The sequence below is a fragment of the Antechinus flavipes genome, chromosome 1, assembly GCF_016432865.1.
Source record: "Antechinus flavipes isolate AdamAnt ecotype Samford, QLD, Australia chromosome 1, AdamAnt_v2, whole genome shotgun sequence".
NCBI classification, from domain to species: domain Eukaryota; kingdom Metazoa; phylum Chordata; class Mammalia; order Dasyuromorphia; family Dasyuridae; genus Antechinus; species Antechinus flavipes.
Window position 1 is genome coordinate 450,500,344 of NC_067398.1, and position 25,554 is coordinate 450,525,897.

The following is a 25,554-nucleotide window of genomic DNA, read 5'->3' on the forward strand; positions in this document are numbered from 1 at the left end:
ATTGCATTAGCTTTTTTAGCAGCTGCATCAACTTGATGATTCATATTGGAGCAAACACTGAGATATTTTTTAATAAAATCTGCTAACTAGGTTTTTCCCATCCACATCTAAACCCAAGTATAAGATATTGAATTCGTCCCTGTTAAATTTCATTATGTTAAATATTGCTCAAAGAAAATTTGTCTAAACCTTGTCATTTATTCTGCCAATTTTTCCTTGCAGCTATATGTTATCTGTAAATTTGATGCATATATCATCAATACCTTTATCCAAGTCTTAATAAAAATGTTTAAAAGCACCAGCCTAGACACAGATCACTGAATCTGTCCAATGGAATAATTAATAACCTCTTTTCAAATTCAGGCATTCAACAAGTTCCAAATTGTCTAGCCCACTACATGCCTTAATCTTTTCTATTAGAATAGTATCAGATGGTCTTCCTAAGCACTGAAATCATACTAGCTTATTAATTGCAAATTGTTTTCTTTTAACCTCTTTTAAAAGAATTTTAAAACTATTTTTTTCTCTTTTTTGATTTTTTTTCAAAAATAAATTGCTGTTTTATATTTGTCTTTTTTAAAGTTTGTTGCATTCCTTTCTTTCCTTTATAATCTTTCAAATATTCTTGACTGTCTCAGCAATTCTTTTTTTATGTCCAGGGATGTAGTTCATTCTGTACCAAGTGATTTGAATTCATCAAAGGCAGCCAGACTATCTCCTTACTTATCTTGGCCATCAAATCCATATTAGATTTTTTTTTAATTCCCTGCTATATGGATAATTTCCTGGATAGAGAAAATTTGAGCAGCACTGCCTTGTTTCTGCTGAGGTTAATTATCATTTCATCCACCTGAAAAAGTGACCATCTGCCCTTTTGATGATGTTTTTCTCTCAATACAACTAAAACTCTAATTTTTAAATCCTTAAGTTCCCCTTGAGCCTCAGTTTACTCTGATTTATAGCATTTTAAAGCTATTTTATGTGATTGTGTCATGCTCTTATGTTAACTCTCTTTAAAGATTTTTGCTTCCATCTTCTATATATCTTTAATAAATCTAAGTTGATTTGTTAGTTCTCTAAACATTCACACTGTTCTTCTTAGACAACTTTTCCCTCATTGGATTTTTTCTTCTTATCTTCAGGATTTCATTCTTGAGTTTTTCCATCTATTCTGAATGGACTTTTCCTGTAGAATTTTAATCTATGGGGTCCCACCTCAGCTTTTTCTGAACTCTTTGAAAAAGGGTTTTGCAAAGGGCAGGAACTTTGGAGAAGTATAATTGATTTAAACAAGGTATTAACTCAGTGGAATAGATAAGACAATGATTATCTAGTTTAGCATGTGAGTTCTCTAGTTCAGTATGATTAATTTAATCTTACAACAAATAATGGTTCCCTAGTGATATAATGATTGGTTTATACTCAAGATACTACAATGATGTAATTGTAATAGAGCATATAAACCGGGGACAAACTGATCCAGAGACAGACTTCAAGACAGAGACCTTCTTGGTGGCTCTCCTGCATTCCTCCACTGAAACTAAGACCCATTCCCGAGGGCCTCCAGAAAGCTAGCTGATCCCCAGGCAAGGAGACAGACTGTGAAGGAGACAATAAAGACTTTTGGACTTTATCCTTGGCTATTCTCGTGGTGATTATTCTGCTGAAAAGAAGGCTGGTCCCAAGACCTCCAGAAAGCTAACCAGAACATTACAGGGTTTTACAAAATCTTGTGTGATACTAGCCTATGTCCAACTTTTTCCTCTTCTCTGTCACAAAATTTATGAATAGACAGGTACCCTAAATTTTTCCACCTAGCAATACTCCTGATCCTCTCCGTGATAATGAGTTTCAGTTGAGAATTTCCTCTTGGGGGCTCTCCATCTTTTAAAGAAGGTATCAAGTTGTTAAAACCTCTAATTCCAACCAGCTGATTCTGTAGTAATAGGCAATTATTAAAGTTTTGAGTGGGGAGAGGGGTGAGAAACTCATACCTGTTGTGGGGTGTAAAGCCATTGTTAAAAGAAGCAATTATTATTATTATTTTGCTGAAGAAGCAATTATTTTAAAACCCAGAGAGGCAAATAAATAGAAGAAAAACAAGAAGAAAAGAAATAGTGTAAATGATTTGTTTGCAGTATCTTTGTGTAAGTTTCAATTTAATCTTCCTTCTCTCAACACTGCTTTATTCATAAATTGGAATTGATGTCAATTTGAGGCATCCTATTTTGTTTTGAGATACTATACTATTCTATAGTTTTGAGATACTACTTTTAAAATTCTAGATACTAAACAAGATTGAGACAATTTGGATGTGTACTGTGTTAGTGGAGTGGTGGATGTGTGTGTGCATACATATGCATGTGTATATATGACATACATAAACACATGCATATTATAAGGGCAGTTAGGTGGCACAATGGATAGATAATCAGGAAGACTTATCTTCATGTGTTCAAATCTGGCCTCAGACACTTACTAGTTGTATGACCCTGGGCAAATCATTGAACATTTTTTGCCTTATTTCCTCATATATAAAATGAACTGGAGAAAGAAATGGAAAATTACTCCAGTATCTTTCCCAAGAAAACACCAAAATGAGGTTACAAAGAGTCAGACATTATTGAAATGACTCTACAACAATAAAAAATATGTTATGAAAGAAGTAAATTTTATACCTTTTAATTTGTCAAAAATGTAATTTAGATTTTCATAGAATTATTATATCACACAGTAGGGATTTCTATGTTCTTTTTTATGAATAAATATAAAGCAGCACTTTAAAAATACAGTATTTAAAAGAGCAAAAACTATGAAAATTGATCATGGTTCATATTTGCAAGTATGTTTTTTAATTTGCTAACAAAAACTTTTTTTAAGCGTATGAATAAAGTAGTTTTGAATCACCAGGAAAACTGTGCCATGTACATACACACATGTATATATATTCAATGCAGACATTACACATATGTCTCAACATATAAACACATGCATGTATACATACACATAATTTTAAGTCTATTAAAATTTTCAAAAACGAAGAGAAAAAATCTGTGCATTAATGATTATATTTATATTTATAATGAAAAGCAATAGCAAATATTTAATGTCTTAAAAAGATCTTAATGTCTAAGAATTATTATCTCCTTTCTACTGTGTCTTCTCTTTTGAGAAATGGTCAAAACTAAGGTAATTCTTTGACTTAAAGACTGCTTCTTTCTTTACTTTCCTGTGACTTCAACTCCTTCCTTTCTCTCTTCTCTCTCTCTCTCTCTCTCTCTCTCTCTCTCTCTCTCTCTCTCTCTCTCTCTCTCTCTCTCTCTCTTCTCTCTCCCTCTCCCCCCTTCCTCTTTCTCCTCTCTCTCTCTCTTCCCTTCTCTTTTTCTTTTTCTCTCTTCCTTCCCCCTGTCTCTCTTCCTCCTTCCCCCCTCTTTCCCTCCCCCTCTTCCTCTTCCTCCACACCCCACTCTGTCTCTCTCTGTTTCTGTGTGTGTGTGTGTGTCTCCTCCCTCCTTTCTCTTTCTCTTCCCTCCATCCCCACCTATATCTCACACCTCTCCTTCAAGTCAGTACTCTTGGGGAAGATGTCTCTAGCAGGGCAGGAAGGAAAGTGAACAGCTTTCCCATGAGGTTAGGCCTAATTGGGGCTTTATGGATCACTCAGCAGGAGTTCTCTTGATAATAGTGTCAATAGAATTCTCCTCTACCAACAGTCTGACCTCTCTATAAACTGTTTGTTTTTCCTTTTACCACACAAAATAGCTGTTTGTATTCCATGTCCTTGTTTATCAGACCCATATATTTAAGCCTGTTACTTATTCAAATATTATTAAAGAAAAAAAATTGATCAACTTACCTTAAATATTTGCCCTTATTTTATTCATCACCTTTCAAGTTGCCCAAAATTCTATTATTTGATTTTAGATTTATTTCTTATGAATAAAGATAAAGCAGAAGTATTTGAAAATTCAGTATTTAAAAGAGCAAAAGCCACGAGTATTGAGCATGCTTCATATTTGCAGGCATGTTTTTTGATATGCCAACAAAAAACTACTTTAAAATGTATTAATGAAATAGTTTTGAATCCATAGAAAATTTTGCTCCCTTTCTTCCATCTCTAACTGGTCTTATAGCTAATTTATTTAGAAAGAAACTGTAATTTTACTTCTTCCTAAACTCTTATGCTAATTAATGATGATTCAGGGTCTAGTTTAATGTCATTGTGATGCTTTTAGGTAGAAAATTTGTGCCCATTACAATACACACCAAAACTCAATAGTTCCCCAATTTCAGTCCCTTTAAGTATCCAAGGACTAAAAAGCTTAAGCTTTATTTACATTTTGTCTACCAAGATGTGCCTTCTTTAAGTATTTGTATAAACAAACTGAAGCTGTTGCTTTCATTAACATGTAACACAGGGTACCATTTTACATCATAAAATTCTATTAAACTAAAATTCAATGGTAAAGGCAACTTGATCTCCTGAATATATGATTCTAGATAAACTTTACAGTACAGAAAAACCTCCAGATTGTAAACCTATTGATAGGGCTTAATAAAAACATCTAGAATAATGGTGCTCCTGGTTGTGTTTCCAATAGTGATGTGATTGCAGTGCACTGTGGATTAAGTTACCAATCCTTTGAATTCTGACCTTCTGTCTAAAACAGCTTTAGAGGTTACTTTTCCCCCCCGATTTGGGAGATTGCAAGGAAAAGGTTGGGGGGGGAGGGGGAGGAATGTTAATGCTGCTTGAAGGAAAAAGTTTTGGTCAGTTTGCTAAGGTTTGTACTATGGCAGTCATTTTACAGCAACAAGTATAGCTTTCCAGTTTTAAATATTTAAACTAGAGCCCAAAATCTGTCACGTGACTTATAGAGCTTTGCAAATGTAATTACTTCCTTAGCGAGCAAATGATGTGTTCACAATGTAATTGCTATTAAAGATCAAAGCCAATCACTTCAGTTTAATTGAAATTAAAGAAAGCAATAGGGAAGCAATTGATGGTACTATGAAACAAGTTATCCATGAAATTGCTTATTGTAAACTCACACATTCACTTTCTCCTTTCCTTTATAAAATAAGAAATATGTATAAATTACAAATATTTCTCTATTCTTGATCATGATAATAAAAGTGATCTTTTCTGATTAAATGCTTCAAAATTAAGGATACTCATTTATACTATGTTCAGTTAATCAAGGATTTTTTTTTTTTTTAAGGAATTTATAAGCCAGTCTTCACGGTATGCTTTTAGGAACAACATTCCTTTTAAATGAATCTAGTTCTATTTTCCTTGAAATTTCACATATTTAGGTGTTGTAGTTAAACAACTCCTACTTTTCTGGATTTATTCAATTTTGTATGTGTCACCTTTTAAAAAGAGTGGTACAGCCCTAGACTCACCTAGGTTACATTAATGACCCAGTGCTCCATCTACTGTTGAATAGTGACTTTAACAGTGTTATACAAATTGGGGGACACAACAATGTCAATATTTAGGAAAAATAATATTTTAAAATGGTATACTCATAAAATAAGTTGTTCATTACCATACTTGGTTGAAACGTTCATTGCATTCAAAGAATTTTTTTTTACCATGTGAACTGGGTTGTAATTCAAAACTGGGATACCAAAAGTGAATTTCCAGCTCTCATTACATTTTGTGAGAGATGATGCCAAACTTGCTTTGCCTATGCAGAGGAAAAATGGTGGAAGAAAAGATACCCTCAAACTGCTAGGTTGACTTATGTCAATATAAATCTAATATATTATGTATAGTGAACAAATTACATCATTGCTGTGATTGAACTCAACTATATGGACCAGTTCATTGTAATAATTTAAAGAAAAGGAAGAAAAAAAGAAGAACTTCTTAGAAGGTAGTTATCTTTGTTGTTTTACAGAATAAGTCAATTAACATGGAAAATCATATTACATACTTTGGTAAATGGAATGGAGAGGTTAAAAATGCTAACTACCCTTTTGTTCTTCATTTAAAAATTTGCTGTTCTATTATTTGCAATGAATAGATTTTTTTTTTAGTATTCACAGTTTAAAATAACTATTTTTTAAAAACTCCATAGTTAGTCATTATTGAATTTCTGAATTCTTATTCCACAAACATTATTATATCTGACAATAAATGATATGCCCATTAGAATTTCAGGAAATGGGTTGTATTTCCATATTGTGTTGTCATAAAAGCTCCAATGTAATTCATCAAAAATCATTTTCCTTGGGAGTTTATAATTGGCTCCTTTCAGTCACTGCTAAAAGCTATTCATGGTAGAGGTGACTAAAAGACAGTTAACTAAATACTGTTAGATAATATGGTCAATTTCATATATTCTTAAAATAAATTGTGGATGTTTTCCTTGGTAGAGTTTCAGCATCAGCTACTGAGAGTTTAATTCAGGATCACAGTACTGGTTTGTAGATCTTATGCCAGTGAAGAAAGAATAGGTCATACAAGTGACCACAGAAGCTGCCAGGAAGCATGGCGAAATCCTTGATCACTATGTGAATTTTTCTACCAAAATACCTAGAATACTCAGAAATATATTGCCTTGAAATAAATAATGAGAAAGAAATGATAAATCTAGAATTAAACTCTTGTATGATTTCATTATTAAAATGCTGACTACTTCAAGGAACAATTGATATAAGTAATATGAAAAAAGTCAGTCTTTGTTATACATATGTTTCTTTTGGAAGAAAAACAATTATTAGTCTCTATTTAGCAGTATTTTTTTTAGATTAGATGATACAGTGTGATATGCACTTATTCTCAAAGCATAATAATGTCACATGCATTAAAAATTCTGACAGGTTAATGGATTATTCTGAAAGATAAGAAAATGAATACTTAATTCTAAAGTATTTCATTGTAAAGTTAAGTAGAAAATATACCCAAAAAGTTTCACTGAAATATGTGTATATGCAATTGAATTTTTGAATTGTCTCATGAAGCCCCTTAAAACTTCTTTCTTTTAGAATTTAAATAGAAATAATGACTTTGTTTATCTTTATAATCACTACAGATTGGCTCTTTCTTTAATCTTAATCTTTAAGCTCCAAGAAAGCCTGTCAAAATTTCAAACTTTATTATACCTAGGCATGTAGCTAGGCAACAGCTTGCTGTGTAAGATAAAACCTGTTTAGAGGTGCAGTATAGGGAATAATATTGTACCTTTTATGACATTCAAACATTATGCTAAAGTTTGTTATTGAAAGTGTTTTTCTTTAGCAACTAATATGAACTTCTGAACATAATATAATTGTTTTTAATTGGGCAGTAAACATTACTGATCTCTGAGCTTCTATTCACAAATATTTTAGCACTAAATTGATGTAACAAATTAATACTCATCATTCCCTCTTAAAATCACCTGCCTTTATTAGCTACATATTATCATTTAATTTTCAGGAGATTAATTTCCTAAATTATGCCATTGACAGGCAGGAAAGATTGGTTTATACTCATATGTGCCTTCATTGATCACTTGGAAAAATTATGTGTTTATCTTGAAAATCTAAAAGATAATCCAAGTGCAAGTATACTGTGAACATAATAGATAACAGGATATATATATATGAACAGGATATAAACACTCAAATATACTGATGAATTGAGTGTGAATTGATTTCTTTTGAACCAGTTTTTCCTTCCTTCCTTTCCTCTTTCCTTCCTTCCTTCCCTTTTTCCTTCCCTCCCTCCCTCCTTACTATCTTCCTTCCTTCCCTCCCTTTTTTCCTCCTTCCCTCAATTTCTTTCCTCTCTCCCTCCTCCCTTCCTTACTCTCTCCCTCCTCCTTCTTTCCTTCCTTCTTTCCTCCCTCTCTTCCTCCCTCCCTTCCTCCTCCCTCCCAACCTTTCTTCCTTCCTTCCTTCTTTCCTTTTCTTCCTTCCTTCCTTTCTTTCTTTTGCTGTCTATCCCTCCCTCCTTTTCTCCCTCCCTCCCTCCCTTTCTTCTTTCCTTTTCTTCCTTCCTTCCTTCTTCCCTCCCTTCCTTTCTTTCTTCCTCCCTCCCTTTCTTCCTTTCTTCCTTCCTTTCCTTCCTTCCTCCTTTCTTCTTCCCTTCCTCCCTCGCTTCTTTCCTTCCTTCCTTCCAGGTCTAGCTTACTAGAAATGGCTAAATTTATTTTTTTCTTAATTTATTTTCAGAGTTATAACTTCCAAAAGATTCCAGTTTGTACTACAGATACCAGGCTGTAGCAAATTTCCCCTTCAGTGATAAAGTCTATTAATATAAGTATTATGTGTTTATCCAAATCACTTGAAGTTTTTATATTTATAACTGCCAATCATTAGCTATACCATTATTCCAATTAATGGTCAGTTTGAATGTATGATACTTTTGATACTTTTCTTTATGATTACATGTACAGGTTGTTTAAAGATAACTAATTTGGCTATATAAGCACAAATCATAAAAATTTTAATTTAAAAAATCTAGTAATGAGATAAATATACTTTAATCTAGTTGAATACTTTTCTTATTTATTTGTGACTTCCATTGCATATTACACCTGCTAATTATTATCTTAGATGGTTAGTGTTTTCTGTAGTTTTTGATTATAAATTTCTATAAACTATCAAAAAAAATTGAGATTTTAATGCTTAATCACAATTTTGTTAAATATTACATTATATATAGTTCAAATTCCAAATCTCTATTGGAAAAGCTGAAAGGCTATACATATACAGGGCTGAATTTTTTATTCATTATCACAGTTTTTAAAAGATGTTTTTTAAAGGAATCTTTTAAAATAGTTATAATTTTTAAGTAATGACCATTTTTGTGGTTGATATTTTAGATTAAATTAACAATACATTACATCATCGGACAATATTAGAACTCTCTATTACACTCATTGTTATATTTTATGAATAATTAACTTTCTTACCTGATGTTTTCAGCATAAGAAACTAATAGAGGTGTAAAAATAACACAATATCTGGGGGGGTATGGCTAGGTCTAATAGAAACTTACTTAATTTAAACTGGCTTCCCTATATGAATAGAAGAATATCCCAAGATTTCTTTCTTATCTAGTATATAAAATGAAATCTTAGGTGAGTTTACAACTTGAGGCTGTATTACAGCTTTGCCAAAGTATTCTCTTTTTTCTGAAGAATTTAGATTAGCATCCTTTCTGGGAAAAAAAAAAAAAGTTCCTTGCTTGTATTTCCTGAATTTTTTTTGACTTGAAATAGTTGTCATTCATACATAAGTTAAGTAAAAATACATCCTACTAATGTAAAGAACCAGACTGGTAAAGAAATGCTATTTTAATTGATGACCTCAAAGCCTAATGCAAACATATGATATACCAGTAGCAATCCAATTTTAACAAGTGCTTCTTTATGAATCATTACCATGGTGAGTTTTTAAAGAGACTTTGTTTTTTGATAGAAAAGTCTTGGCACACACACACAACAAGGTTTCATGTAATAATAAAAACAGTTGAAAAAACACCTTAATATGTAACAGAAAGGAATTTATAAGAATTCCACTTTTTTTACAATATAAAACATGATGAAAGAGGCAAAAACAGACATTTGTTCTCAGACTTTGATCTAGGACTCGTCATGTAAAATATATAATTAGATGCTTTTTCACCAATGCTTTTAAATATTTGCAATACATTATTGAAATAATTGATTTTTAACTTTTAAAGGCATTTAACAGTATAAAATGCAATAATCTTTGGAAACTGAAAAAATTCAATTTAAAATTTTATTCTTAATCATAATATTTATTTAAATGGTATAGTGTTTCATAGGTTTTGTGTTTAGTTACAAGTATCTCAACTAGCAAGCTGCAAGTTTTAACTATGAGAAGAAGCTTTCTCTTAAAATGATTTTAAAATAGACTATTAAAGAAGGAATTCCTTTCAGTCAATTGCTCACATAGATCTTTATGAAAAGGTAATGTTCTTGGAATGTTGGGAAATGCCGTCATACTAGCTTCCATTGGACTCACCATAATGGTAGTGATTCCAGTTAGAATTTATTTTATTTGTTAGACTACTGGGGGCGGGGAGTGTCTTCTTGCTAACTAAAAGTTAGCAAAAGGTAAATTTACTTCCAAAGTTGTAAATTGGGTAAAGATTATGAAGAAATATTTAAAAATCAGACTCTACCAGTATGCAGACGGGAGAACAATAACAACAACAACAACAAAAAATCTTTGGAAAAGTGTTTTAAAAGCGGTTATACAGCAGCTCCCCAAATAAATGTATTGGTAGCTGCTGTTAGAACTGAGTGTGTGCTGACAGAGTGCTTCCACTAAGTAATTCTCACACAGCTGTTTATCCAGATAGCAAGAGGCTCATTCATTTACATAATAAATTTTTCTAAAGCAGCGAGATTGAGTCAGACAGAAAAGTGCTCATTTCAATTGTTACATTTAAACCAATAAGGTTAGGACAAGAGAATAGCTGTGGTTTGCGTTGCAAAAACAAAACCAAAAAAAAAAAAAAAAAAAGCCTTAGGCTACATGGGCAGACCTACAAGACTGAGCAAACAAATAGGAGGGATGAAGATTCTGCTGTTTCTTTGTCTAAGGATCTTAGATATTATCTGCTGCTGTTTAGTAGGGGTTGTGGGGGGAAGGGGGGGAAGCCCACGGCTCAAAGCTGTGACTAAATAGAACAGTGGGAGCTGATGGCTCAGGGGTTGGTGCTAGATACAAACTCTCTAGTACCACTTCCGACTTTAAGTCTTCCTGTTAAAGTCCACTGTGGTGGTTTTCTTCCTCGAGGAACCGTTTTCTCGCAGACACTCGGCAGTCAGAGCCTCCAGCAGCAATCTGGGAGCTTTGCCTTTAGCTTGGGTTTACCCTCCAGAGACGCTGCATTTCTGTTCTTGGGCTGCACTGAGAACTTCTAAAAATTACCCTCACGGTCGTCAGAACAAAAACTACACCTTCCCCCAGGAATCTAAGCATGCACGGAGCGGAGATTTGTTAAACCAGAGCAGGGGAGAGGAGAACGGAAAACTAGTGGATGCAGCAGACGGGAGCTCTGTAAGTACAAGTTGGCTGTTGATTGTGGAGGCTGACCAAAACTGTCCTGTGGGCAAAGTCCCAGATAGATAACAGAAGGGATTGGATTGTGCTTCCCCCTCCTTCTCCGTTGAAGGTTTTTCCTCCTTTTTTTAAAATGAAAAACAATACTTAGAACTGGCCAAATTTGTGAGACAATTTCTGTTACTTAATCCCTACGTGCCATCCTAAGTAATCTAGTTATTACCTATTAGTGTGATTCTAATCTCTAATGATGGATCATCCCAAATCATGTAAGTTAACATTGTATTTTATGTCACGTTGTAAATTTTAAATAGAAATCTATCACAGGGTTGTTGTAATTTTTCTCAGACAGCATTTGGCACTTCTATTATTAATAAGTAATATTGCATAATAGGGAATGGAAAAGGTACATTTGTATATATGTTATAATGCATATATGCATTATCAGTGAATGCTTTTTCATAGCCCCATGCAAAATCAATACCTGAGCATGAAGAAAAAGCTTAAAATTTGAGAGAATGAAAAAATAAAGATAAGTTGACAGCAAATTTTCTAGGAGGAAAGTCGTTTCTTTAATAAAGTTGAAATTTCCCACCAATATAAAACATTCGAATTCTCAAAAAAGAACCTTTCAAGTTGACAAAATCACTTTTATACGAATAAAATCTTTGACTATTATTGACATTTCATTTGACATATAGATATCTATCACTTGGAAATCAAGATGTTGATTTTTAAAAGATCATATTTAACATTTCAGCTCCAAAGATAATACATATTATTTACAAATTTAGATGTGTTGCAATAAGTATTTTTAATCAGATTTCAGCCTAACATTATATGCACTTCCCTAAATTCAGACCTGTCATTGTATTTGCTAGGTTACTTTTCTTCTTCATGTTTTGACACCTAAGTGAATGGCAAGGATGAAATAGGAAGAAGTTAGATATGTCACAGATATGGTCTTAAATTTTGTCATCATATAATATTTTTCATATAAGCTTTAATTAATAATTATTTTATTGCATCTTTTGCTCTCTACCTTTCATTTTGGAAGCATAGTTCTGAAAAAGAGCACTCATCCACTATCAAATCCTTGGTATTTGACTGCCTTAACGGCTAAGGCCCAGTGTTTTCTGTGAGCGAACAGCCGTAGATTTTCAAACATGAAAATACTTTGCGGTGACAGAGAAGCCTCATTGAGCCACTGTTCAGCATTAGGTTGCCTGCCATTTCATTTAAGCATACAATTCCAAAGGAACAACCATTCTTATATGTTTAATATATATAATAAATGGTTTCTTAAAAAAAATTGTCCCTTGGAATTTTTTTTTTAATCTGTGGTTATTTTCTAAAAACTAAGATACACTGGAAAGGTTATATACTTGAAGCACAAATCAGTTTATATTTAGTCAGATGTCAAAAGTATTTCATTCAAAGTTTACATAAGTGTTTTCAAGTCAACTAAATTTTGAAAGCTGTAGACTCTATGTAGACCAATTATTTAATTATTCTTGCTTGCACAAGAATTCCATTGCTTTATTTGCTTTGAACTAAGTGATCAAAACCAGAATATAATTTGTCAGATATGGAGAAATCCCATAATTAATTGATTTGAAAGCATTTATAAATTGAATAGTAAAGGATGAGGGAACAAAATCAGTGAAGTCTAAAAGACATATTTCTGTGTCAAGTGATGCTTTTGAAATTTTGTTTTTGCTTTTTTACAATACAATTGTTGTAGTTTTATTACTGATTGGAGACAAATTTCACCAAGAAAAACATGCTGCTTGAAAAGTAGGATTATCGTTAAGACAGTTTTTCCCTATGAAATAGTCTGGTGAGAAAATAGCCATTGTCTTTCAGATTTGGTGGGGACTAGGGTTGATCTGTGGTTGAACAAAACTAGCTTGCCTGCCAGGTCTATTTATTTGGTTAAGTTTGGTACTTTCACTTTGAAAATTTCTTTTCAGTTAAAAATGTTTTAAATTACAGTCATTTTATAAAAATTGCTTCTAGCAAGCAAAAAAAAAAAAAACAAAAAAACTATGGAAAACCCATAATTTAGACAAGTACCTATGTTTTATTTGCTCTGTGCTGCTGAGATTTAGAATCCCTTACCATTTACAGTTTACTTTTCACAGAACATTATTAACTTTTTGGCTTCATACATGATCTTCTGTCAGATGCTTTTGATTTGTAATTTAGCAAAGTATAATAAACAGTGCAAAAGTCATGAATTTTCCTCTGCATCCCTAGCTCTGTGGTAGGGAAAATGTGATAAAATGTGTACCTTAAGTCTTGTTTGATGATCTCTCAAAGCAAGTTTGCCTTCTGGAAATAATTTCTGGGGTTGAAGAGCATGGTATTAACAGATTTAATGTGGCTATTCAGTGGATTGGTGAAGTACTCTGTGAGGTTTAACAAAATGAGAGAGACAAATTGAACATCAACAAAACTTACATCTGTGAAGAATTATAAATTTAATTAGAAAAAAGGCAAACTTAAAAGACCTCATTAACTAATCAGAAGTCAATGTTACCAGTCTGAATTTCTTAAATGTAGAATTCTGTGACTTTCTTATCAATTTCATTTTGTCTTTTATAAGAGCCTCACAATAAGATAGTTCTATTTCATAAATAAAAAGAAAATGTTTAAAATTAAGCATTTGAATTATACATGACCATGTGAAATATATTAAAGGAAGTGCCTAAACAGAAATCATTTAAAACTCTAAATAAGGACACTACAGAGAATACATTTTATAAATATATAAAGGAGTGTTAATTTGAATTAAGTATATGCACTACAGTATCTTTTCTAAAGTCCATTGAAATGTGTCTGTTTCTTTCATTTCCTAATGAAAATAACCTTAATCAGTTTTGGAAGATATTATAACTTCAAGCCTTACTAAATATAACAATTTTTTTTATTAAATATAGTCATCATAAAAGAAAATCAACACCAGTCAGAAATGGGTGTCCTTTTGGATAAATCATTAGGAAAGTGTATTTCCTTACTGTATTGTAATGTTGGGCTACATATAAAAAAACTAAAAGCATGTGAAGTGTAGCATTTTGTAAACTGTAACTAATTTTGCTCACATCTGTGTCTAATTGTTGTCTGCATTCGCATTCTTGAGAGTAGATTTATTTTTCCTGGACCACTATGTGGATTCAGCTGACCAGCCTAAGTGAGGATTAGTTGTTTTAAAGTTATTTTGATTAAAGAGTCATTTTTAAATACAGTAACACACAACACATGTTTTAAATAATCCTTGAGACACAAAGGAATATATCTGAAGTATACTTAATGAAATGAAGGTCGTGGATGTGGACTTTCAGAAATCTCGGAGTGTAAAAAGTGCAGTACATGATAACTTGAACCAAGCTCAGTTGAAATAAGATGTGGTCTTGAAAACACCTTCAAGTTTTGTTTTGTTTTGTTTTAAAGAAGTTTTAAGATTCATTTTTGCTTATATTAAAATTTTCTTTATACTTAGTGGTATCTTAATTTGAAATTGAAATTTTATAAGTTAAAATCTCAAAGATAAATATGATCATTTCAAGTTATATAACACCAGTCATAGCTATCTAGCAAAAATAAAATTAGAAGTATCAATAAAAAAATTGTAATCAGATAGTGGTCTTAAGTCTTAAGTGTAAGTCTTAAGTTATAGTATATAACTAAGCCAACATCACTTTTAGAACAGTTAGTTCTTACCTATAATATATTCCAGATATATAAAAAATAACAAGAGGAAAAATTTATCCTTGAGGCATATTGCTGCATTTCATAATCATTTTATCTTGAGTTTAAGCATTTTTTAAAAAGACTGTTTTAATTTATAGAAACTTGTCTCTGTTTCCCCAAACTGACTTTGTTTATTTGACTACTTTTAAATTTAGATTTTCATAGAATGCTTTACATTTATTTTTAATTAAGGGTTTTTCTCCATATACATGTAATAGAGATGCATACAATGAAATAACATTTAATGTTATGAGACAGTAAGACTTTGAGAACTTTATTCTTATGCCAAAAGTTTCTTGATTTTATAATTAGAAATAATGAAGCTCAAACACAGATTATGCTTGCCTGGCTAATATTCATGCCACTTGAAATGTTTTACTTTTCTTCTCTATTCTATAATCATTAGTGATATCAGTTCAGGTTGAATGAAGACATATCAAAAATCTGGAATTCAATGGCATGGAAACACTAGGTAGAATACATATTCTTCACTGGTGAAAGCTTACCTTGTGCTTCCAAGTCAACAGCCAATCTTCACCTGAACTTTATCACCTGCTGGCAAATTGCACTGTCTCTAGAAGGACTGTGATATCAAAGGCTGCATATTAAACTATTCATTGCATCCTAACTAAATGCAAATCCATCTAATAACAAAAGAGGCCATTATGACACTCTTTCACCTAGGTGTGGAGTTGTTTGTGTAGCTGAGAATGATATACTAAATATCCTAATTTTCTGGTCAAGCCTTAAAGACTCATAATTAACTAAAGACTAAATATATTCTTATTCTGAAGGCAAAGAAACAATATTGATAGTTTATGTTTATGTCAGAAAAGTAGCACGGCTCTACATAGAATATATCATGGAAAACATGTTTTTCCTTTTTAAGTCAATTGGCTAATGCCAATAAAGTTGCCCAGGAACTGTTCTAGTGAAGGTTTAAAAAAAAAAAAAAAGACTAGAATGAATTCAACCTGATAATGATAAGAAACTGTCAAGACTTAAAGGAGTGGGTGGGAAATATATTTCAGCCAGTGATAACAGAAGATGAAAGATCATTTGAGGATGCTGGAGGGTTAATGCTTCAAGTACTTCTGTTAACCATGTTGATTGGGTGAAAAGCTACCTTTCCTAGGCACCCTTTCTAAGCTGCCTTCCCCAGGCTGCTTTGCATGTTGATTGGGGGAGGGGTAATCCAGTTTGCAGCTGTCATAGGCCAGTGATGAATCACTATCCCGTCACTTGGCTGCCTTCCCCCTTACACGGGGAGGAGGATAGACCTGCAAAAGGAAACAACAGTTGAGACTTCAACTTATAGACAATATGTCTTTCACTGCTGCAATATCCCTTCTTTTTTTCTTTTGGTTAAAGGCTGTATTGTCATCCTCAGCCATGTGCTTTGTATAATTAAACCTGGACACTGAGGCAGAATAACAACAGCGTCTAATTTTTCTCCCTGACCACAGGTGCAAAAATCTCAAACCAGTTCAGATGTTGCTGTTTCCTCAAGTTGCAGGTAAGGGCATTATTGATATTGGGTTTTTATTGAAGAGGACACTTTAATATCCCCCTCAATCTTTGCATACACTTTCTTGATTTCTTATTATTAATAGAAAAATTCATTGTAAATAATTTAGCAGTTTCCCATGCATGTAAGGTTGTTGTTTGAAAGAAAAGATGGAATAAGGACTGAGCTTGAAAAAAGCATCATGAGCCAATAATCATTTCACCATGGTAAATATCTGGCAGGGCCATGTAAGTAAGTACTAACTGAAATAAATGAGAATTAACTGATTTAAAGGAATCTTGGATGGAATTCAGCAGTGAAAGTGAATTTCATAAGTTTCTTAGAGAAAAAATATTTGGGAACTTTTAAAAGTTCTTTTTGATATATTGAGCATATTTTAATTGTCCTTGCACAATCTAGTTAAGTGAAATCTTTAAGCTAAAAATTTAACTTTCAATAGCTTTCAGTTAGTAGGTGAAAAGTAAAAAGCATCAACATCATATATGTGTATATATACACATGTGTCAGTTTCAATAGTGCAAGTTGTTCCAAAAGTCTTAGTACAGTTTTAAGCTTTTAAGGTTAATATTAATTTAAGGTATTAAACCCTAAAGCTGCATCAAGATTTTTGGGATACCTTGTACAACATATAAATGTCTGATATTCAGGCATATCTACATTGTATATATTATGTATAATGTATAATATATACATCTTCTTTTGAGAAAAGAGGACTTGAATTTTTTTTAAATTAGAAGTCCTGGTTAATTAGAAAATAAATCAATGTGTAGCTGTGCTTTTTTTTTTGTTGTTGTTGTTGCTCAAAATAAATCCTCCTTTCTTACCCTACCCCCTTTATTAACAGATTACAAAATATAAACTGGCATTTCTATAATAGTGAGCATGATTAGTGGCTTCTGTACCTTTATAGAATAATTAACTGCTGAATATAAGAACTTTCAGAGGGAATTTAACTGTTTTTATATTGTAAAAATGTGAAATTATAGCATTGAAGTAGAAATGTTCTTATTTCCCTAAGTGACAGCTGAGGTACTAGTAAGTGCTAAGGCAGCCTAATGCCTGTATGGATTCCCTGTATGTTGTCCTTATCCCTTTTCAATTGGGCACGCTGTATATAATCCACAAAGCAAACAAATGAGTCAACATAATAATGTTTTAATGCAGCATTTGTTTCAAGGGAAACAGAGGAACAATTAAGTAGTTTGCCAGAGTAAACACATGCATCAGGAATATCTCATTCCCTGTCACTAGACTGTAGGCTTCAAGTGTTTTATTTGGTTTGGAGACCCATTAAATTACAATTGAGTGGTAAATTATGAGGGAGTACACAATGCTAATTTATTGCTTCTTTGAAGCATATTCTACAATAAAATGATGGTCCTTTACATTATAGGTGTGTGTGTGTGTGTGTGTGTGTGTGTGTGTGTTACATGCATACTGGATATACACACACATACATATGTAATTTTTTATTGCAAAAATAGTGTTTGTAAACATTTTTGTAATAGGATTTAGACATTTTTATAAGGTTTGACATTTTTCTTTCCACATTAAAAATAGATGTATCAAGTTGTGACCTACAGAACTACTTGTTTGTTTGGGGTAAAGTTGTAATTAAATAGCATAGTTTTAGAAATGATGGATGTAGACTTTGATATCTCTTATTGTCTGTTAACACTAAAATATGACTAGCAGAAGCCATAATATAAGACATCCATTTGGCTTATCAAAAAGAGGGGATTGAGGAGAAGAATTCCATGTACACACAGAAAAAGTGTACATGTGTATTTCAAAGAAGATATCATATAGGAAGCACATTAAAGAATGGTGTTATGCATTTAATACATCTGTCAAAAGGAAGACTTCTTGTCTTTAGGTCTATGGAAATGCAGGATCTAACCAGCCCACATAGCCGACTAAGTGGTAGTAGTGAATCCCCCAGTGGTCCAAAGCTTGATAACGCTCATATAAATAGCAATTCCATGACACCCAATGGCACAGAAGGTGAGTTATTTTTTTTTCTTCTGATTATTATTTACTTGGCATTTTCATTAGTTAATATGGACTTCTTTTTAAAAATTTTGCTATGGTTTGAAATAGTTATGTCCATGAATGTCACTTTTAATTTATTATTATTGTTTTCCCATTGCTAAAATGAGATGTTTGCTAATAACTTTCTATATTATTCTAAGATAAGTTATTTTCTATTTATGCATATTAAAAAGTATTGCTATTGATTATTTTTGTTTCTATCTCTTTTGTTCAGTCTTAAATCGCAATAACTGGTCATTGGCCATTTTTCAATTAAATGAGCAGTAAAAATGCCAAATTATCTTTTTTCATGTTATCTTTAATAGATATAACTAATTTTGGTAAAATGTGAGAATTTAAAGTAATTAATAAAATATTTTATTACCTATTGCTGTTCCTTAAGCCATGGGTATATAGAAAAGTTAAATCACTTGTTTATAAAGTATGTTTTAAAATAAAAAATATTTTAGTATAAAAACTAAGTGGTATATCTTGTTAAAATTATATTGCATGCATATTTATAACTAATTATAATAGCTTCTAAATGATAGATTTAATTTATCTATAGAGTTCCATTATCTGATTGCCTATTTTAGATAATATATACCTTGAGCATTTTAAAAACTTAAACATTTGCATAGATGCATTATAGAAAACAGTTATAATAACACGAATTACATATGTGTATGTATGTAAATACAGTATTTATTCTTTCTCTCACCTAATGTAAGTGCCTTTTGTTTGCTTACTTTTGGCCCTAGAAGAGCAGAGACAGTGAGCCACTGTAATCTATAAAACTTGAAATTTCTGTACACTGGTAAATGCAGAGATTTGGTTTCCAATAGAAATTCAAGAAATTGTACCTCCTATAATTCATTATAATGTAAAGAAGACAGTTACATAAAATAAATTGTTTCTCATGTAATTTGAGATTTACATTTTTGTACTTACAGAAATTTTTAGTAGGATTTTAGATAATAATTGCATAATTCATATAAAATGATTTGTTAAATTGTTTTCTTATTTGAGAAAAACAAAAAAAATCTTCTCTAAAAATAATAAATTTCCATCCAGGATTTTTTTTGCTTACTTACTTTTAAAAAAATCACCTAAATTTAATTTATATGAATTATAGGAAGACAAAAGAATTTTAAATTTATGTGACATCTAGCACAAAGTCGAACAGCTCTTGTTTTCTTTTTGTTTTTCTTTTGGCCTTTCCTTCAGGTGACAACATGACTCTGCTCAACACTGCAGCCTGGTTTTTAAATATGAGTACTCAGACCACTGCAGGTTTGTGTGACTGTGGTGAACACAAACACACAGGTGTTAGCGGACATTCACAGATACTGGCAGAGCTTAAGAGAAGCATTACAGACAGAATGGCAACCCTTCTAAACATTCTTTTTAAACATTTTAAACATTGAAGTAACTATCTAAAGGTCTTTGTACAGTATGCACTATCTAGTAGATGGTGGGTAAAATGCTGGACTTTGAGACGAGATTTAAGCATCAGAATCTGTCTTTGACACTTTGTATCTGTGTCACTAAGGATGTGTCATCTCAACTTTCTAAGCCTGTGGGTTATAGACTTATGGTAACAGATCTATTGACATGGTGAGCAACTAAGAAACAGTACATTTGCAGTAATTCAGTTTGCTCTCTAGTTCCATTTAGCAGTAAAAAGCCTCAACCATAAGTTGAAGTGATCTTAATGAGTTATTTAAGCATAAATAATTTTTAAAAATAGCAGCAACAACTTTCCTCTCATTTTGCTTAAACACAATCTTACAAGCTATCTTGCCTCATCATTTTGATACATCTCATGTGTGTGGTGACTTTCTCTTTGTAGTGTCTCATTGTAGTGTTGTGTGGTTTGCTGTTTTTCTTGCATGTGGAATGGTAAACTTCTTTAAGCATATACATTTTACATCAGTTTGAAGATGATTTGGAGAAGTGTAGCTTTATAAATGTTGTATAGCAGGAGATTATTTTTATTTTGTGAGCCATCAATACACTATAAGAATATATCATCCCAATTCAGTCTACAAGCTAACTGAACATTGTTCTATAACCTAGAGATTATAAATTCATTTCCTAAATTCTAATAAGGAAAGGGAAATAACAAGAGAGACACACCTACCTTAGTATGACTATTTCAGGAGACCAAGGTGATACCGTGGACAGAAAATCAACTCTCAAGTAAGGAAGACCTGAGTTAAAATGTGGCCTCAGACACTTAGTAGCTTTGTTATCCTGAGCTAGTCATTTAACCCTGCCTGCCTTTATTTAAAAAGGTAACAGAACCATTTCAAACAAATACTCGATACATTTTCAGACATCTTGCAGTGATGTAAAAATGAGACTTTGTATTTATTTATTTATAACACTTTTAGTATAAATTTCCCACACTAGGATTTAGTTATCCTGCTGAGCTGTGCAATTTTTAGTTCTTCCATTTCTTTGAAAGAATAGACTACGTGTTTCAGAATGTGCCATACTAACTTGTCCTTTTAAAAATGACAGTAAATAGTTTATTATATTCTTATATGCATAAAACTATCCAGAAATTTTTGGAGAATTTGAAGCTGATTATTATTATCCGATTTAGACCAGATTATTTAATTATTATACTTATCTCTTCCATTATGTGTTTCCTTCATTTTTCTTGGCCAACTCTAGAAGAATAAAGATTAAGCATTATTAATTATTGTTGCCCAAGTCTGCTCTCTATGATCTTGTCACTCTGGTATAGATTTTTCCTTGTTATTTTTGCCTGCTTCAAAACAAATGGGAATGTTGCAATTAGCAATAATAATAATAGCTAGCATTTATACATGAGATAATATTTATCAAGGCCCTTAGCACAGTGTTGGCATATAGTAAATATTCTATAAATGTTTTTTCTCTCCTTCCTCATTCCTTTTTAAGATTTACAGAGAGGTTTGCATAAATTATCTCATTTTTATCCTCACAAAAATCCAGGAAAGCACCATAGTCTCTTGTGAATAATAATGACATGGAACACTGGAAAACAAAACAAAACAAAACAAAAACCAAATCTTAAACTCTTTACAAAAACAAAAAGTCAAGCAGTCAACCTCTGCCCTTAACAAAACAAAACAAAACAAAACATCAATTCAAAAGAAGAAAGAAGCCAATGATCAACTTAGCTTTGTTTTTTAGAAATTTAGGAAGAAAATTGGAAATACCCTTAGAAATCATTTCCAAAAATCACTAGGGCAACAGAGCCTACACGTTTTAATACTGGCTCTACCCACATTCATTTTGTCTGCTTTAACACTCTTCATGCATATCTTAATTTTTTTTACAAGAAAAAGAAAACACAAGGATTTGCCTTCCATAACATCCACCATCATTTCATCAGAAAAACAAGGGAATGCAAAGAAAAAGCAGTGTGTTATATTGTAGTAGCCCCTGGTTATGGGGGTCAACACATGTCTTTTATGCCCTGAGTACACAGGCCAGTGCCTATTTTCATGGTCAATCAAAAAAATAAATATGAAAAAGACATGGAACCATGATTTCAAATGCTATGCTTTTCCTTTGTAGTCTCATTCTATATAGAATAGACAAGTACTGATTTCTTTGTAATAATAATAATAGCATTTATGCAATGCTTTCAGATTTGCAAATCAAGACGGCAAGGATTTAACAAACATTATATCATTATATCATTTTATTGTGTGAACAACTCTGGGAGATGTGTTTTTATTATCCTCAAATGAGGAAACTGGAAAAAAAAAGATTAAACAACTTACCCAGGATCATATAGCTAGTGTTTAGTGTCAGATTTGAACTGAGATTTTCTTGACTCCAGATCCAGAATTCTATCTATGGATCCACCCCAATGGCTATATCTGATGAATAAATATTCTTTAGATTCTCTCATATCATTCAAGTCCTAATTTTCTCTGTGTGTTACTGTTTATTGTTGTTGTCATTGTTATTGTTATCAACATCACCACCACCACCACTATTATTTTTCTGGTTTGAGTTATGATTGTAGTTAAAATGAAATAATAAATAAGGACATGTATTAGCCAGAGGAGAAAAAGGTCAAAAGGGAGTAGAATAAGGGAGGAAACTGATGAGAATTTTCAAGGCAGTTCAGACTTAATAAAAATCTATATGTATTCCATAGTTTTTTTTTTTCATCTATACTCAACAAGTGTATTTCACTATTGAAATTGCTGTAGTCACAGCATTGCATGATCCAAGGCAAACTTATGAGGCAAGTTGTCTTTTTTATACTTCAAACACTTTATACTCTTCCTTACTTCACTGTTATGAATAGTAACTTGAATTTCAAGTTGGAAAGGACCTTAAATATTTTCTAGTCTTGTTTTATGATTTTGCCCATGATGAAGCTGAGACACAGACTGTTAAGAGACTGGCCCAACATCACACAGCCAGTTAGAGCAAATATAATTAAATTTTGGATTTCCTAACTTGTTATGCAATGTGCCACATTATTCTTTTGATGCTTTTAGTTGGTGGAAAAGTGGATGTAAAGAAGTCTTTAATTATTTAATATGAAAGCTAATTTCTAACTCCTCCCAGGAATAGTTGTATATTAAGCAAGCAGACTAAGGGAATGCTGGTGCTACAGTAGAAAGAAACTAGAATTTGGCAAATGAAGGTGATATAAAAAAGAAAAAATAACTTTTAAAGAAGCAATTTAGATTGAGAATGAAAAGACCTGACTTCAACCTCACCTATGCCGCTTATCACATGCTTGACCCTGGAAAAGTCATTTAATATCTTGGCGCCTCAGTTCTTTCATCTAAAAGTTAAGATTTTGGATAGATCATTAAAGGCCTCTTCCAGTTCCATCTCTCTGATCTTATGGAGTCTAAGTAATGCTGACTCCCAAGATCATCCTGGCTGAATCCTTTATTCAAAACCTGTTCCTGAAATATAGACAATTAAAAGGAAATTTATTAATTTAATATGTTATCTTATATAATACAATATATTAAATAATTACTATAAGTATATTCATGATAGTTTCATAATTAGTGTCTATGACATTTATATAAGTTAACCATCTTTTAAAATATTATATAAAATTATATTACAGTTGAATATAATCCAAACTGTATGCATGGTAAAAGTGAATTCTTTAAATTATACATGAATGTGTTCAATAAATAAGGGCAGTTAGATGGCAAAGTGGATAGCTGGCCTGGAACTAAAAAATTCACCTTCCTGAGTTCAAATCTGGTCTCTGACACTGACTAGCTGTGTGACACTGGACAAGTATTAATCCCGTTTGCCTTAATTTTCTCATCTATAAAATGAGCTAGAGAAGGACATGACAAACCATTCTATTATCTTCCCAAACAAAACTCCAAATAGGGTCACAAAGAGTCAGATCCTACTAAAATAACTTAACAATTAAATGTTCAACAAATACATATATGTTAGTGATTTAGATAGTATAACCTGAATTTATAAATGGATATTAGGTAACAAAATTCTGTCAAATTTTAAAAATCTGAAATAAGGAAAAAATTATAGCATGGGAAAAAGGGAAACAATCCAAATATTTCAGTAGGGATTAGATTTAATCTATTTAAAGTAAAATTATTTATCTAGATATGCTAATGTTTTTAACATAAATGACAATAATTTTATAAACTTAAAACTTCAAAAAATAAAGAGGAAATTAGAAGAAAGTTGGGGAAATGCTCCTTTTGCCATTCTGAACAAAGTTAATTTTCTGTGACAGAACTAGGTTGTTTTTGACTCTCCCAAGACTTCTCAGAATGAAGATAAATATTCTTAAGAAATATGCTTATAGCATATAGATGTATATAAATACCTTATAGCTAGTTCACTCTCTAAAACATATTTTAGGGAATGAATTGGCTATAAAATACAGCAAATAGAGGACTAGATTTAGTCAGGAAGATCTGAATTCAAATTGTCTCTAAGAGTAATACTAGTTGACCGTGAACACATCATTTATATGCTGCCTTCCTCAGTTTCCTCACCTGTAAAATATGGATAATAATAGCTCTTTTTCCAAGAGTTGTGAGAATCAAAGAGTACAATATATAATAAAGTGTTTTGTAAACTTTAAAGACTAAAAATATAAGCTATGAATGACTGAATGAAAAAAAAATCTACAAAGAAGTCCTTTAAGATGTTCTCCAAATGGTGCTAAACTCTGGAGATTCAAATATTTTAAAAGCAAAGAGAGATCTTGTCCTCAAGGAATTTAAATTATTTTGGGAGAAATATGATGAGCTTAAATTCTATTGAGGAAGATGCTACACAAAGAGGAGTGGTGGCCTGAGAGGGGTCCTTTGGTTTGACAAGTTACAGAGATAATAAGTGCAGCCACAGTTCGGTGTGTTACCACTAACAGTCCACAAACAATGACAGTTACATTAATCATGATTCATAGTTCCAAAATTGTGGGAGAAGGCTAGTGTTAGATAGAGAGGAGGATGGTGCATGAAAATTATCTGACAGGCACAAAACATCTGTCAAGGCTGTGGAGGAAATGGCTGAAATAAAGCTAACTTTATGTTAAATGAATATCAGGGGTCAAAAATCAGATGAATTTCTCAAATCTTGTTTTATTCTCAAATGTGTACTTGACAATGACATTAATTTTTTTTGTTTCTATTGTTTGTTTCAAGTTGTGAGAAGCAATTTCTGGCATAAAAGCATAAGATCTTATTAATTATAAGATTTTTATTTAGTTAGCCATCACAACCAAGTAAATGAGGATAAGGAAAATCTGGATTCTAATTCTACCTCTTCTATTAGTTGGCTCTGCAACCTCTGTCATGTCACAACTTTTTTAAGCTATGTTTTTTCATCTACAAAAGGATTTCTAAAGACCCCCATTCAGCCTGATTTAATTTTATTATTATCTTAATTTTTGGTCTCTGGTTACCATTCATCAATTTGGATCTAAAATTGACCATTTTATATTGGTTTTTACATTCTTAGTGGAGATTATTTACCTTAGAAATCTTACCATTAATTTTATCTTCTTTTCTATATAAACATTCAACCAAATTTAAGAAAATGTTTACTTTTAAACACATGACTATTTTTATTTGAGAAGCCAAATTAAATGCAATTAGAATCTTCATCTGCTTCATCTGATGGTAATTTAAAGAGCTAATCTGAGTTTTCTTGTATTTATGATATTATGATGCAGATAG

General features: G+C 31.9%; 1 protein-coding gene across 4 annotated transcripts in view; it reads left to right on the plus strand.

The window, feature by feature from the left end:
* The first annotated feature begins 10,739 nt into the window (after nucleotides 1-10,739).
* The window catches only part of EYA1 (EYA transcriptional coactivator and phosphatase 1), a 148,939-nt gene continuing 134,124 nt past the window's right edge, over nucleotides 10,740-25,554 (plus strand). For 3 of the 4 annotated variants that reach the window (XM_051970054.1, XM_051970055.1, XM_051970056.1), the window contains exons 1-3: nucleotides 10,740-11,031; nucleotides 16,254-16,303; nucleotides 18,192-18,319. In XM_051970054.1, the coding sequence (XP_051826014.1) occupies nucleotides 18,196-18,319 (124 nt within the window). In that variant the 5' untranslated portion in view covers nucleotides 10,740-11,031; nucleotides 16,254-16,303; nucleotides 18,192-18,195. The remainder of the gene's footprint in view (nucleotides 11,032-16,253; nucleotides 16,304-18,191; nucleotides 18,320-25,554) is intronic. The other variant, XM_051970053.1, reaches the window with a different exon arrangement.